This window comes from Pogoniulus pusillus, chromosome 26 (genome assembly GCF_015220805.1).
Source record: "Pogoniulus pusillus isolate bPogPus1 chromosome 26, bPogPus1.pri, whole genome shotgun sequence".
Taxonomy (NCBI): Eukaryota; Metazoa; Chordata; class Aves; order Piciformes; family Lybiidae; genus Pogoniulus; species Pogoniulus pusillus.
The window spans coordinates 2,888,569-2,900,853 of NC_087289.1; the positions used below are offsets into that span (position 1 = coordinate 2,888,569).

A 12,285-nucleotide genomic window follows, 5' to 3' on the forward strand; every position below is an offset into this window, starting at 1 on the left:
ACCTCTGTGTTCCACAGGAGAGCCTGATTGACGCCAGCGAGGACAGCCAGCTGGAAGCTGCTATCAGAGCCTCCCTGCAGGAGACGCACTTCGATTCCTCACAGGCCAAGCAGGAGAGCCGCTCGGACGAGGAGTCGGAGTCGGAGCTCTTCTCCGGCAGCGAGGAGTTCATCTCGGTCTGTGGATCAGAGGAGGAGGAGGAATCAGAGAATCCTGCCAAGCTGAGGAAGTCTCCACACAAAGACTTAGGGTGTAAGAAGGAGGAGAGCCGGAGGCCTCAGCCTGAGGCTCCTGCAAGGACTGACCCTGGGACAACATCAAATCACAGAGCACTGCCCTGCATTGATGCAGGGACGCTGGAGGAGTCAGCTGAGAAGCCTGAAAGTACCCTTCAGGGCCTGGATGTGAATGGTAAGTTGAGCTGTGCTTTGTTTTGGTTTAAATCTTTCTATCCTGACAAGCATGGGTTTGCTCCTTGTTTTGAAGAGCTAAATCTGTTTTTCTGTCTTACTCTCCCCTTGACATGAGATGTTTGGGTGATTCGTCTTCCAGCAGCATGGCAAGCTGCAGAGTCCTGAGCTTAAGTTTCTTAGTTTGGGACCTTGTCCACAAATAAAGTATGGGTTGGTGTCATGACAGAGCTTCCACCAGTATGGCAGAGAAGCAGAAATAACATCAGCCTCACCTCATACTCATTTAACCTGACTGCCCTGACTGGCTAGGATGAGCTCTGGCAGTGCAGTTTGGCTAATACAAAGCCCTGGAGCCTCTGTTCCTCCCATGGTGCCCGAACTGGGATGCAGCAGAGTGAAGTGGTCTCTAAGGTAGAGGTGCTATTCTCCGGGGATGCTGACTGCTTTCAGTCTCTACTGTTAACTCTTTCAAGAGTCCTGAGTTTGATGTGTGTGTTTTAAAGGTGTGGCAGAAGTATAGCTTCATAGATTGGAACTTTGTTTCCAGTCTGTAACCCTGCTATGCTGTGCCACCTAAAAGCTACAGAAGAGCTCTGTTCAGCTGCTTTGCTGTTAACCTGTAGTAACTTCCTTTATACTAGGACCAAAGGCACAGCTGATGCTAAGGTATCCAGATGGAAAGAGGGAACAAATTTCACTGCCTGAACAAGCTAAACTTCTGGTGAGTGCTGTTAACTGGAATCATTGTTTGAGCACAGGGGAGCTGAAGCTGGAGAATTTTACTTAGCTGTGGTGGTACTGGTGTGGTTGAGGTGCTGGAATGTGTCCAGAGAAGGGCAACAAAGCTGGTGAAGGGCCTGGAACACAAACCTTATGAGGAGAGGCTGAGGGAGCTGGGGTTGTTTAGCCTGGAGAAGAGGAGGCTCAGGGGTGATCTTATTACTGTCTACAACTACCTGAAGGGACATTGTAGCCAGGTGGGGGTTGGCCTCTTCTCCCAGACAACCAGCAGTAGAACAAGGGGACACAGTCTCAAGTTGTGCCAGAGTAGGTCTAGGCTGGATGTGAGGAGGAAGTTCTTTAGAGAGAGAGTGATTGGCATTAGAATGGGCTGCCCAGGGAGGTGGTGGAGGCACTGTCCCTTGAGGTCTTCAAGAAAAGACTGGCTGAGGCACTTAGTGCCATGGTCTGGTTGACTGCCTAGGGCTGGGTGCTAGGTTGGCCTGGATGATCTTGGAGGTCTCTTCCAACCTGGTTGATTCTTTGTTTCTAATCTGCATCCCTCTAGAAATGTAGGGTGCCTCAAACTCATATTCTTATCTTTAACTCTTTTGCTTGAAAATAAAGATGGAACAATGAGGGTTACTACTGCTACACTCTTAGCTCTCTCAAAACCAAGTGTAAACAAGCAGGATGTAGGCTGCCTGCAGTGCTGCAGGTGGAATCCTGGTCCTGAAAGCCAAAGCCTACAGGATGCTGGCAGAGCATGACTCTTGCTGTAGAACCAGCTTTACTTTTAGATCTGTTTTCCAAGTATTCTCTTATATCTTCTAAATGCAGTTGTCTGTGTTATTAGAGACATACTTTTGAGTACCTAACTAATCTATTTAGGTCATACAAAGCTGCAATACTGATATTCCTGAATTTCTGACTTCTTGTTTGACTTCTTTTATGGACTGTGGTAGTTAAAGGAAGTTATTCTCAGCATGTGATTTCCCTTGCTGCCCCCATAAGTGAGCAGAGGAATTTAGGTGAGTCAAGGTTTGTTGCAGAGCTAAACTGGTGGTGCTCATGCTCACATCATGTGGTCTTTTAAAGCCATTTCAGTCAGATCAGGAGGGAGTGTCAGATGCTTCTATCTGAGCATTATTTCCCTCCCAGTTTTTTCCGGCCTATAGTTGCTCTAGGTTGGAAAGGACCCTCAAAGTTCATATTGTCTCCAACATCTCTGCAGGCAGCAGGGACACTTCCAACTATATCAGGCTGCCTAGGGTCACATCTAGTTTGATCATTAATGTCTTCAGAGATGGGGCCTTAACCACATCCCTGGGCAGCCTATCCCAGTATTTTACTACTCTTACTGTGAAGAAATTTATCCTCATGTCCAAACCTAAATCTGCCCTCACGGAGGTCAGAAGTGGGGGACAGGCTCTGCTCACTGCTCCCTGGGATAGGACAAGGAGCAATGGGTATAAGTTGCAGCACAGGAGGTTCCACCTCAGCACAAGGGGGAAGTTCTTTACCGTAAGGGTCACAGAGCACTGGAACAGGCTCCCCAGGCAGGTTTTGGGATCTCCTTCTCTGGAGACTTTCAAGGCTTGTCTGGATGTGTTCCTCTGAGATCTGTATTAGATAGCATTGTCCTGCTCTGGCAGGGGGGTTGGACTGGATGCTCTCCTTGGATCCCTTCCAACCCCTAACATCCTGTGATCCCTGTCTCTTTATGCTTCACACATTCATCTGTTGTGTTTCCTGATGAACTTCAGGAATCTCTTTAATGATAGCATGGACTTGAGCTCTTCCTGATGCATCTGCTGGTTAGGTTGTGAGGATGATATCCCTTCCTCCAGCACCCTCTGCATCCTGCCCCAATCACTGTTGGAGGCAGTGAAGTCAGTGAATGGACAAGAGCTTTAGACCCCTCTTCCTGAAGGGAAAAGAATAAAACATGAAAGTGCTGCGTTCATTTTTGTCAGCGCTGCCTCACCAACATCCTTTGGTGGCTTTTGGGTGTAGTGTAAGGGCAACAGGGCTTCTGGTTTGGGGCACTTAAAGGATTTTTTAGTTGTTTTTTTCTTCTCATCTTTTTTTTACTGTGGCTTGTGTGATGTGGAATTCAGCTTGCTGCAGTTACTGCACTGTTACCTGTGTCTTCCTTCTGCTTAAACCATCACTTGGTAATTAGTTTTTAGGTTTATTCATACACTATCAATGTTATGATTACTTGGGCCTAATTAGAAGAGTTTGGGATGTTTTTTGTTCTTTTTAGGTTTTTGTTTTTTTTTTTTTTTCATTCTTTTGTGTTGTTTTGAATTCTGTGACACTTCTTCATTCTCCCTTTCTCTCCAGGCTCTTGTGAAGCATGTCCAGTCAAAAGGATACCCCAATGAACGCTTCGAGCTCCTCACCAACTTCCCTCGAAGGAAACTCTCCCACCTGGACTATGAGATCACGTTACAGGAAGCAGGCCTGTGTCCTCAAGAGACTGTCTTTGTGCAGGAACGGAATTAGCACTGTGGGCTGAGCTCTCCCAGCCTTCCTCCCCTTTCTTCTTTGCCTGGGACACCAACTCATTAAAAATGCAGTTGAGGGTCATAGGATTGCAGTACTGAAATCAGGCAGGCAGCTGGCCCTTCTCTCTCTTCTTCCCTTCTGCTCTAGTGACCAAATGAGAGTGTTTGGAGTTTTGTTTTCCTCCTTAGCTTGGGCTCTGCAGTTCCCTGGAGCACAACTTTCCTTTGTTTTCTTGGCTTAAAGTCACATGATGACCTGTGCACCCAGTGTGCTGGGGCTTGGAGTGGCCATAGGACACCTCCCCTGCTCACTGCTCCTCTGAAATCTGGTTTGTTTAATTTATTTTTAAGTACTGTGTGGTAAGGCACTGAGTCATCTCTCTGTAAGGAGAGAACAGAATCTTCAGCACAGTCTTTCCTCTGGTTTGATTCTCTACTTGAAAGGTCTCCATTAACCTTAACAGGCTTCTCAAGGGTTCTCTGCAAAAACTGGGAAGGAGCTGACTTGACCTTCATCCACTTTAAAATCTTCTAGACTGCATGCATGTTTTTGGCCTGGTTAAATGCTGCCTGTGGGCATAGTGAAAAACCCAACCAACCAACCAAGAAAACTACCAAAACTCAACTGCACTCTCTAGGAGATTGATTGCTTGGCCCGGGGGGAGAAAGCTGCATGTCCACTGCTGGAGCAGAGCTGACTCCTTGGTAGAAGTAGATGGAGTTTCCATTTATTCTTTTTCCAGCACCCCCTTGCTGTCCACTTCTTACTTGATCTCAGGATTTTGCTAATGATGGTGAAAGGTGAGAGGATACTGTACAGGTCTTGGACCCTCTGGAAAACACCTGTCATAACCCCCTGACGGTTAGTTGGCTTTTTCTCTCTGCATGGTGTTGTGTCTTGTTTTTCCCAGGAGTGAGTAGATTGGCAGGGGCTTTATTGAGCACTGCCTGCAGCTGAGCAGGACAGCAGGGGCTAGGCAGCTTTTCTTTCATGAATTCCAAATGCAGACAGCTTTGGCAAACTGTGGAACAAGTAATGCTTTATAAAAGGCTTCACTGCTGCTGCCTTCACTGGTGGCTTAAACACCCTAGGCTGCTTTTAACTTGCACTTTCATGTTCATGCACTGTTGCTTAGCTCTCAATATGGAAAGCTGCTCTATGATTTAGGCTTTCTTTTCCCCTCTGGAAGCTGGCACATAAAGTCCCACAGTCATATGCTGGGCTGTGCAGTAGGCTGTGTGTTCCCAATGTCGTCTTTAGACATTGAGCTATTGGTTAGTTGCTGGTAGAGAAGGTTTTACAGTGTCACAGTAGTTAACTTAACACAGCCATCCTGCAGGTGGGTGTCAGATTTGTTTATTTCCAGCTAAGAGTTTAGTATGCTTTTCATCAGTGAAAAGCAGGTGAAACCTACCAGAACTGCTAGCCTTCTCTCTGTCAGGTGATTGTACTTGTTAAACAGAAAGATTTTAGTGCTCAGAAGTCTGCCACAGACTAAAACTTTTCAAGGTACTTTGCCTTTAATTTCATACTAACCTGCATATTTCTGTGATGGAGGACATGACATAAAGTATCGTGCATTCCCCAGAAGCATATTGGCTCACAACTCTCTTTTGCTGATAGTGAAAGTTTTTCATGCAGTCATAGAATTGTATAGGTTGGGTTTGTGTTCTACACATCCTGTGTCCAGGATGAGCAAAACCTGATGGCAGTTTTCTGATGCTACATCAGGTGTCATGTTTTGTTTCTAAAGAGATCATGCCATGGAGGCTGCTTCCCAGTCTTGGGAAGTGAATCACAAGGCCAGCAAGGAGAGTGGGCTGTTGGTGTTTGGCTTGTCAAGGAGTAGTAGCATGTCTAGGGTGAAGGATCCTTAGTGTTACTAGGATAGGGTATGAGAGAGTAGGACAGAAAGAAAACCCTTTAATGCTTCCCTACATAGCATCAGCTGTCTGGCTGAAATAACTCACTCTGACAATTGTTGCCTTGAAACTCATTGCTTCTTCTGTGGTTAGCCACGGGAAAATTAAGGCAGGCTGCCAGCAGGATATGCAGTACCCAACACAAGTATAGGTAGTCCTTTCATGTCCCTCAGGCAGACTAGGATAGGGGTGCACTGGCTTTCCCTACCTGTTCCTGTCAGTGTAAGGCAGGGAGCCTTTGTGCTTCTACTGAGTTGTTGCTGGTTGGCTGTGATGGCAGGTGGAGAGTCAGCTCATTTTCATAGTTTGGGTTTGCATCTGCTGAGGGAACATTGCTTCATGTAATCTTTTCTAGCAGGGAAGCTAAACACACAAAGTGGTCTTTACCTTTTCAGTCACAGCTCTGTTTTATTGGTAGCCAAGAGCATGAACCTGCATCGGTTCTGTGCATGGAGATGCTGTGCACTGTGTGCTCCCAGGCTGGGAACCCCTTATCCCTTCTTGCCTTTCTTATCCCTTCTTGCCTTTCTTATCCCTTCCTTCCTTTCCTATCCCTTCCTTCCTTTCCTATCCCTTCCTTCCTTTCCTATCCCTTCCTTCCTTTCCTATCCCTTCCTTCCTTTCCTATCCCTTCCTTCCTTTCCTATCCCTTCCTTCCTTTCCTATCCCTTCCTTCCTTTCTTATCCCTTCCTTCCTTTCTTATCCCTTCTTGCCTTTCTTATCCCTTCCTTTCTTATTCTTTCTTGCCTTTCTTATCCCTTCTTGCCTTTCTTACCCCTTCTTGCCTTTCTTACCCCTTCTTGCCTTTCTTACCCCTTCTTGCCTTTCTTACCCCTTCTTGCCTTTCTTACCCCTTCTTGCCTTTCTTACCCCTTCTTGCCTTTCTTACCCCTTCCTTCCTTTCTTACCCCTTCCTTCCTTTCTTATCCCTTCCTTCCTTTCTTATCCCTTCCTTCCTTTCTTATCCCTTCCTTCCTTTCTTATCCCTTCCTTCCTTTCTTACTCCTCCAGAGCTAAGCCTGTGAGCTGCAGAGCAGCAAGTGACTGACAATTCCTGTCTTGCCTTCTCTGCTCACCTGTAAGGAGAGGAGCAACTTTACACTCCTCATCTTGCCATCAAAACCAAAACTGAGAGCTGGAGGTTTGTTAACTTTTCGTGGCTTTTGTCTTGCCAGGATCAGCTCAGTGCCTCTCTCATGAGGAACTAAACACTGCACTTGGCTGCTTCAAGTTTAAGCCATCAAGAAACATGCCTCTCTAGTATGGTCAGCCTGTGCCTGCTGCTATAGTGTGCCCATTCTTTTTCTGCTCTCCATTCTTTTTCTTTATTGAGGTTTTACTTAGAAAAAAACATGCTTCTCTTTTTTCTGGCCTAACAAGGAAATAAGAATGTGAAAATGAAGCTTTAGATTGAAACTGGGATTTTTTTTCTTCACTTTCTAGTAGTTTGTTCTGTTCCAAGAAATTCTGAACCTGTTCTTTTGGTTTGTTCTCTTTTATTTTGCCAGGACTATCTTTTTTTTTTTTTAAGTTTTCCTCTCAGTTTTCTTTTGATTTGGTTTCTGAATATGTGGCAGAGAGAAAATACTAAGTAGTATATCACTCTCTGAGGCTCCTTCTTCATTCCTCTCTCTCTCTGTTCTTTTCAACCCAGATAAAACCAGTACTGCAGCACAGGTGCTGTGGTGACTGCAAGGTCTTTAGAAACAGCTCCAACTAGGATACAACCTCTTAGATATTCATTCATGCTGAAGCCCATTGGAGTTTTGGTGGCCTGAGGAACATGGCTGAGAACAGTAACAAGCAGCTTGTGAAAGGTGCAAACTAACTGAGCCCTGATTTTAAAGAGCTTTTGTCACCATCACTTCTGGATGTTAAATCTGGAGTTCAAACTGCTTTTGGCAAAATGCCTTAAATCTGATTGCAAAATAAGATGCTGAAACACGAGGGACAAAGCAGGAGGGGAAATCCTTCAAAGGCTGTGGTTTGCAGCTTCCTATGGACGTTGCATGGCCATAATGTGCATGTTGTGTTGCAAGGACTGCTATGAGTTTGGAAGTGCAGAAGTGCATGTAGGCAGTGGAAGTCTTTCTGAGTAGAGACCTAAACAGAACTAACATGTTTCAAGCTGCAGATTCTTGGTGCCTGTTGAGAAGTTTCCTTTGTATGTGCTTTTCATCTGACAGTGCTTTGACATTTAATGCCTCACTGCTGCTAGTAGTCACAGTGACAACCAGCAGCAGAAGGCAGAGTGAGTGCTGGCTTTCCCTGACAGGTGCTATTGACACATTTCCTGTTGGCTTCCCATTTGTGATCCTTCAGAAGCCCAGAGAAGGATTTCAGGTCTTCAGATGCTCTAAGTCAAGTTTCATTGACCAGCTTCAACACCACAGCAGTCCTTGCTGATGTAAAAAAAAAAGCAGCCAAAACAACTGTGCCAAACCTTCCTGGGCTAGCTTGCCTTACTTTCAGTAGCCTTTGAATTTTCCCATTTCTGTGTTTTTTTTCCATTTCTGATGCTCATGGACTCCTGCAGGTTGCCCTCCCTGATAAATCAGATAGATTGGCAACATCAGTATTAAAAGAAGGTGCATGCATGTGCATGAAGGTACCCAAAAGTTCCTGAGCAGATGTAAGCAGCAAGTGTGCTTCAGCATACTTGGAGAGCTCACTCGATCTGTTACCATGCCACCACAGGTGCCTACACCTCACCTGTAGAGCAGCTCTGCTTGCTGCTGGGAGCAGCTTGTGTTGCCATGGGGTGCACTGCTTTCAGAGGTGCTTTTTTTCCCAGACTACCAGATTTATATACCCATCTGCAGCAGCTTGTACCAGCTTCCACTTTTACTGGTACCCTTGCAGGGTCTGGCAATTCTACTAAGTAATGCTGAAGGGCTTTGGTTCCCAAACCCACTTCTTGGGAAGCCTGCCTGGAGTTGTGTGCTTTGCTGTTTGATCCACCTTTGGAGCACTGCAGGCTTTTCCATTAAGTATGAGTTTTTCATGGGTGAGTAGAGGAGTTTTCTTCAAAGGGATGGAAAGAACAAACAGCATCTTCAGAAGTTCAAAGTGTTGTCATCGCAGTGCAACAAGTCTTTGAGCACAGCTGCTTTGTAGCAGAGGGCACCTCAGCTTGTACTCCACCCCTTGGGCAGGCAGTGAGACACAGCCAGATCTGAACACGCCTCTGGGAGGAGCTGGGAGGCTGAATCCTGTGGGTTTTGAGGCTGCTCTCTCTGCGGGACTGAGCTTTTTTTGCAGGGATTGAAGAGCAACAAGGGCTGAACTAAAATCAGTTTTCTTTTGGAGGCAAAGCATCACTTGAGCTGCTTTTTGTCAGATACCAAACACTGCAGAGATGAGTGATAATGTGCTGTTGGTGGTTTGTTTTTCTAAACCACATGAGGAAACAGGTAACAGAATGGCCTGTGTGGGACACCTGTCCCTTCAGGAACACAACACTTCATTTCTATCCCTTCTTAGTCTTTAAATGAGTGTGACTACATTCTTACTGTTTAGGCCCTCTTTAGTCAAGATAGTGAAAAATAGGCTCTGTGTTCCAGGAGGAAAAGGGGTAGCAGAGATGTGCTTTAGATGGGCAAAGTGCAAAAGTCTCAGTCCCACAAAGACTCACTGTGCCTTGCCTAGCTGCTGCAGCAGATTTAAATACAGTTTCTGCCCTCCCCTCACCCTTTCTATTTATTTATTTCTTAACATAAATGATCCTCTATAAACTGGACAGCTGCCCTTTTTAAAGGCAAAACAAAACTCGTGCTTTGAGGCCTGTATTGGCCAGTTGCATTGTTGGACATGCCTGCAGCCAGATGTTTGGAGCTGATCTGATGACAGGCTGTTGCCACCTGTTGGTTGCCATTCTGCAAAGGCAGTCTAGCTGAGGTTGTCTTTGTGTGAATCCAAGATCTTCCCTGCAGTTGGGTTATACTCCAGCAAGGTTAATGGATGCCCTTTCTGTGCTGTTGTCCCCCTGTCTCCTCTTGCCTTTGGGATGCTCAGTGCCTGTCCACTCCCAGCAACTGTAGCCCTAGCTGTATACATCTATCCACACACATGGCACTGCATAGCAGTGACTCGACTGGCCTCAGTTTTAGCCTCTGTTGTTTTACCTCCCAGTGACTGGGATTTGGTCACTGTCTCTTAATTGCTGTGAGCATCTGCGGGACAGAGAAGAGTCAATTTGTAACTGCTGGTTAAATGGTGCTGAGACTTTGAGGTATAGAAGGGTAGGTAGAAAAAGTACCTAGAGCAGGGAGGGGAGGTGCTGCTTGATAGAACAGAATACCTGGGTAAAACTCAGCTTGGAGATGTGGTGCCTCATCAGAGACACCAGACTATGGGATAGATGATTTTGGACAATAAGGCTGTTTGCTCTAATTGGTGAACTTAACAGTTTCAAAACCAAGTCAGTTTGCCTGCCAGTTTTTATGGTAGTCACTTGGTCAGCAGTTGCAACACATGTGGGAAGAGGAGTAATTGGGAAGATTTCAGCTCACCATGCTGGGAGGGACCAAACTCAAGGGAATCTCTGATCTATGTACACAACTGCTGCATTTTTTTATAAATATATGTAAATGTCCTATTGTAATATTTGATCCTTGAAATAAACCAAACTGTTTTCAGTAGCTTGCTTCATCTCCTGGGATTTCGGTTTGGGTTTGGTTGTTTCAGTTTAGTTATAATGAATCATAGAATGGCTTAGGTTGGAAGGTACCTCAGAGATCATCTGATCCAATGCCCTTGAGTAGGCAGGGACATCTCTCAGCTAGAGTTGGTTTCCTTCAGCCAGTCTGGCCTTAAACAGTTGCTCTCTGGGCTGCACTCACACTGCAGGCTCATGTTGAGCTTTTCATCACCCCAGACCCTCAGGGCCTTTTCCTCAGGGTGTCAGAGGAGTTAACAGGAGGACCTTGCTGATCCAGAATTGCTTTCCCTGGGACTACTTGCTTGTAATGGTGGTTCTGATGCTTTGATAATGGAGCTGTCATGTGTGGAAGGGAGGCCTGCAGTCACCCCCAGAACCTGGGAGGCTGTGCAGGGCTAAAATCAGCCTGTCCCTATTCCAGGCTGCTCCAGCTGGGGTGGGTGTAGGAGGAAAGTCAGTGATGCTAGGCAAGACTTACCCTGCTGCTTCCGCCCCCAGGGCAGGGGGCTTTCTGGGGGAGATGATTGACCAGATCATGTGCTTGGCAACGTAGGAAGCTCGGATTGCTGTGACATAGAACAGGGCACAAGATGAGGTTGCAACACATTTTTTCTGAACACTTCCTTTCTAAGTTAAAAAAGGAGAGGAAGGCAAAGTTGGATTATTCTCAGCAGCTCCCACGTGTCCTGCCTTTGCCGCTGCCTGCTCTGCAGAGACCAGTTTGCCTGCAGGATAAAAGGGGGATTTACGTGCTGGTGCAAACTCTGATTTTCCACTCAGAGGACCTGTCCTTATTCAGACAATCTGCTCCTCTCAGCTTCTTTTCTTCAGAAAAGCAGAACTGGCTGATGCAACTCAGCCTACCCATTCGTCTTTTTCCATGAGCCATTCAGTAGCTCCGACTCCATTCTCTACTTCTTCCAGCCTGGAGCAGGCTCTGTTTTCTCAGTGGTTCCCATACTGATAGATTTGCCTTGCACAACCTGCTCTAGTGGGAGGAGTAGGTGGACTAGAAGCTCAACATGAGCCAGCAGTGTGCGCTTGCAGCCCAGAAAGCCAACCAGAGCCTGGGCTGCAGCAGAAGTGTGGCCAGCAGGGCGAGGGAGGTGATTCTCCCTCTCTAGTCTGCTCTGGTGTACTGCATCCAGTTCTGGAGCCCCTTCTTGCCATCTTTTGTACTACAGCTTCCACATCCCCTGTTCTCAAAACATGGAGGTCATATTGTCCTGGTCTTGTGCCTGTCTTGGAGCTGCTACCATCAGACTTTCTCTGTGGGGACAAAAGAGGAGCTTCCAGGTTGTGTGCTGACTGCCAGCCACGGGCACCAAAGGTGCCCACAGTTAGCAAACAATGGGGAACGTTGTGTGAAATGCCAGTGGATGGTGGCTTGCACTAATGAAACTATCCAGGAATAACCTTCCTCTCTCACTGTCATCACCAAGATGTGAGGGGGGCATGCTTCATACCCACAGGAAAAGCAAGGAAGCCCAAGGTAGGAGATAAGGACCAGCTGAGACTGGAGAATATGTCCCTGCCCATGGCAGGGGGGGTGGTTGGAACTAGATGTTCCTTGTGGTCTCTTGCAACCCTGAGTGATTCTATGATTTCTTCTTAAGCTTTTATTAATATATTACTTGTCTTTATTCATTAAAATACTCATTTTATCCCTGTGGGTAAAGGTGGGAAGCAGCACAGCTCAACTGTTCAGCATCCACACAAAAAGCTCTTGCATGATGAGGGGAAATAAGGTGAACCATATGGGAAAAGCCTTTTGGTGGCCTCATGGTGACAGAAGGATAGCAAGGAGAGAGGAGAATGTTCTCCCTACATAGTTGTTGCAGGTTCTCCCAGCAAAAGCAGTGTCTGCTACTCAGTCAAGTGGTCAAGGCCATGAGTGTGGTAGAAGCCCTAAAATCAGAAGCGGTGCATCCTTTGGAGAGCTTCTGCTAGGGGAAGGGGCAGAGCTGGTGGATCAGCTGCAATGCTGACAGAGGCTGGCTGATGCAGATAGGAGTCATCCTTCCTTCTGAGCCCCTGGCTGCGTGGGAGAAGGAC

General features: G+C 46.5%; 1 protein-coding gene across 4 annotated transcripts in view; it reads left to right on the forward strand.

Annotated features, from left to right (window-relative positions):
• The window catches only part of UBXN7 (UBX domain protein 7), a 29,190-nt gene extending 22,329 nt beyond the window's left edge, over window positions 1-6,861 (forward strand). For 3 of the 4 annotated variants that reach the window (XM_064165138.1, XM_064165140.1, XM_064165139.1), the window contains 3 exons: window positions 18-411; window positions 1,055-1,134; window positions 3,483-6,861. In XM_064165138.1, coding sequence (XP_064021208.1) covers window positions 18-411; window positions 1,055-1,134; window positions 3,483-3,644 — 636 coding nt within the window. In that variant the 3' untranslated portion in view covers window positions 3,645-6,861. The remainder of the gene's footprint in view (window positions 1-17; window positions 412-1,054; window positions 1,135-3,482) is intronic. The other variant, XR_010307151.1, reaches the window with a different exon arrangement.
• Window positions 6,862-12,285: the final 5,424 nt, after the last annotated feature.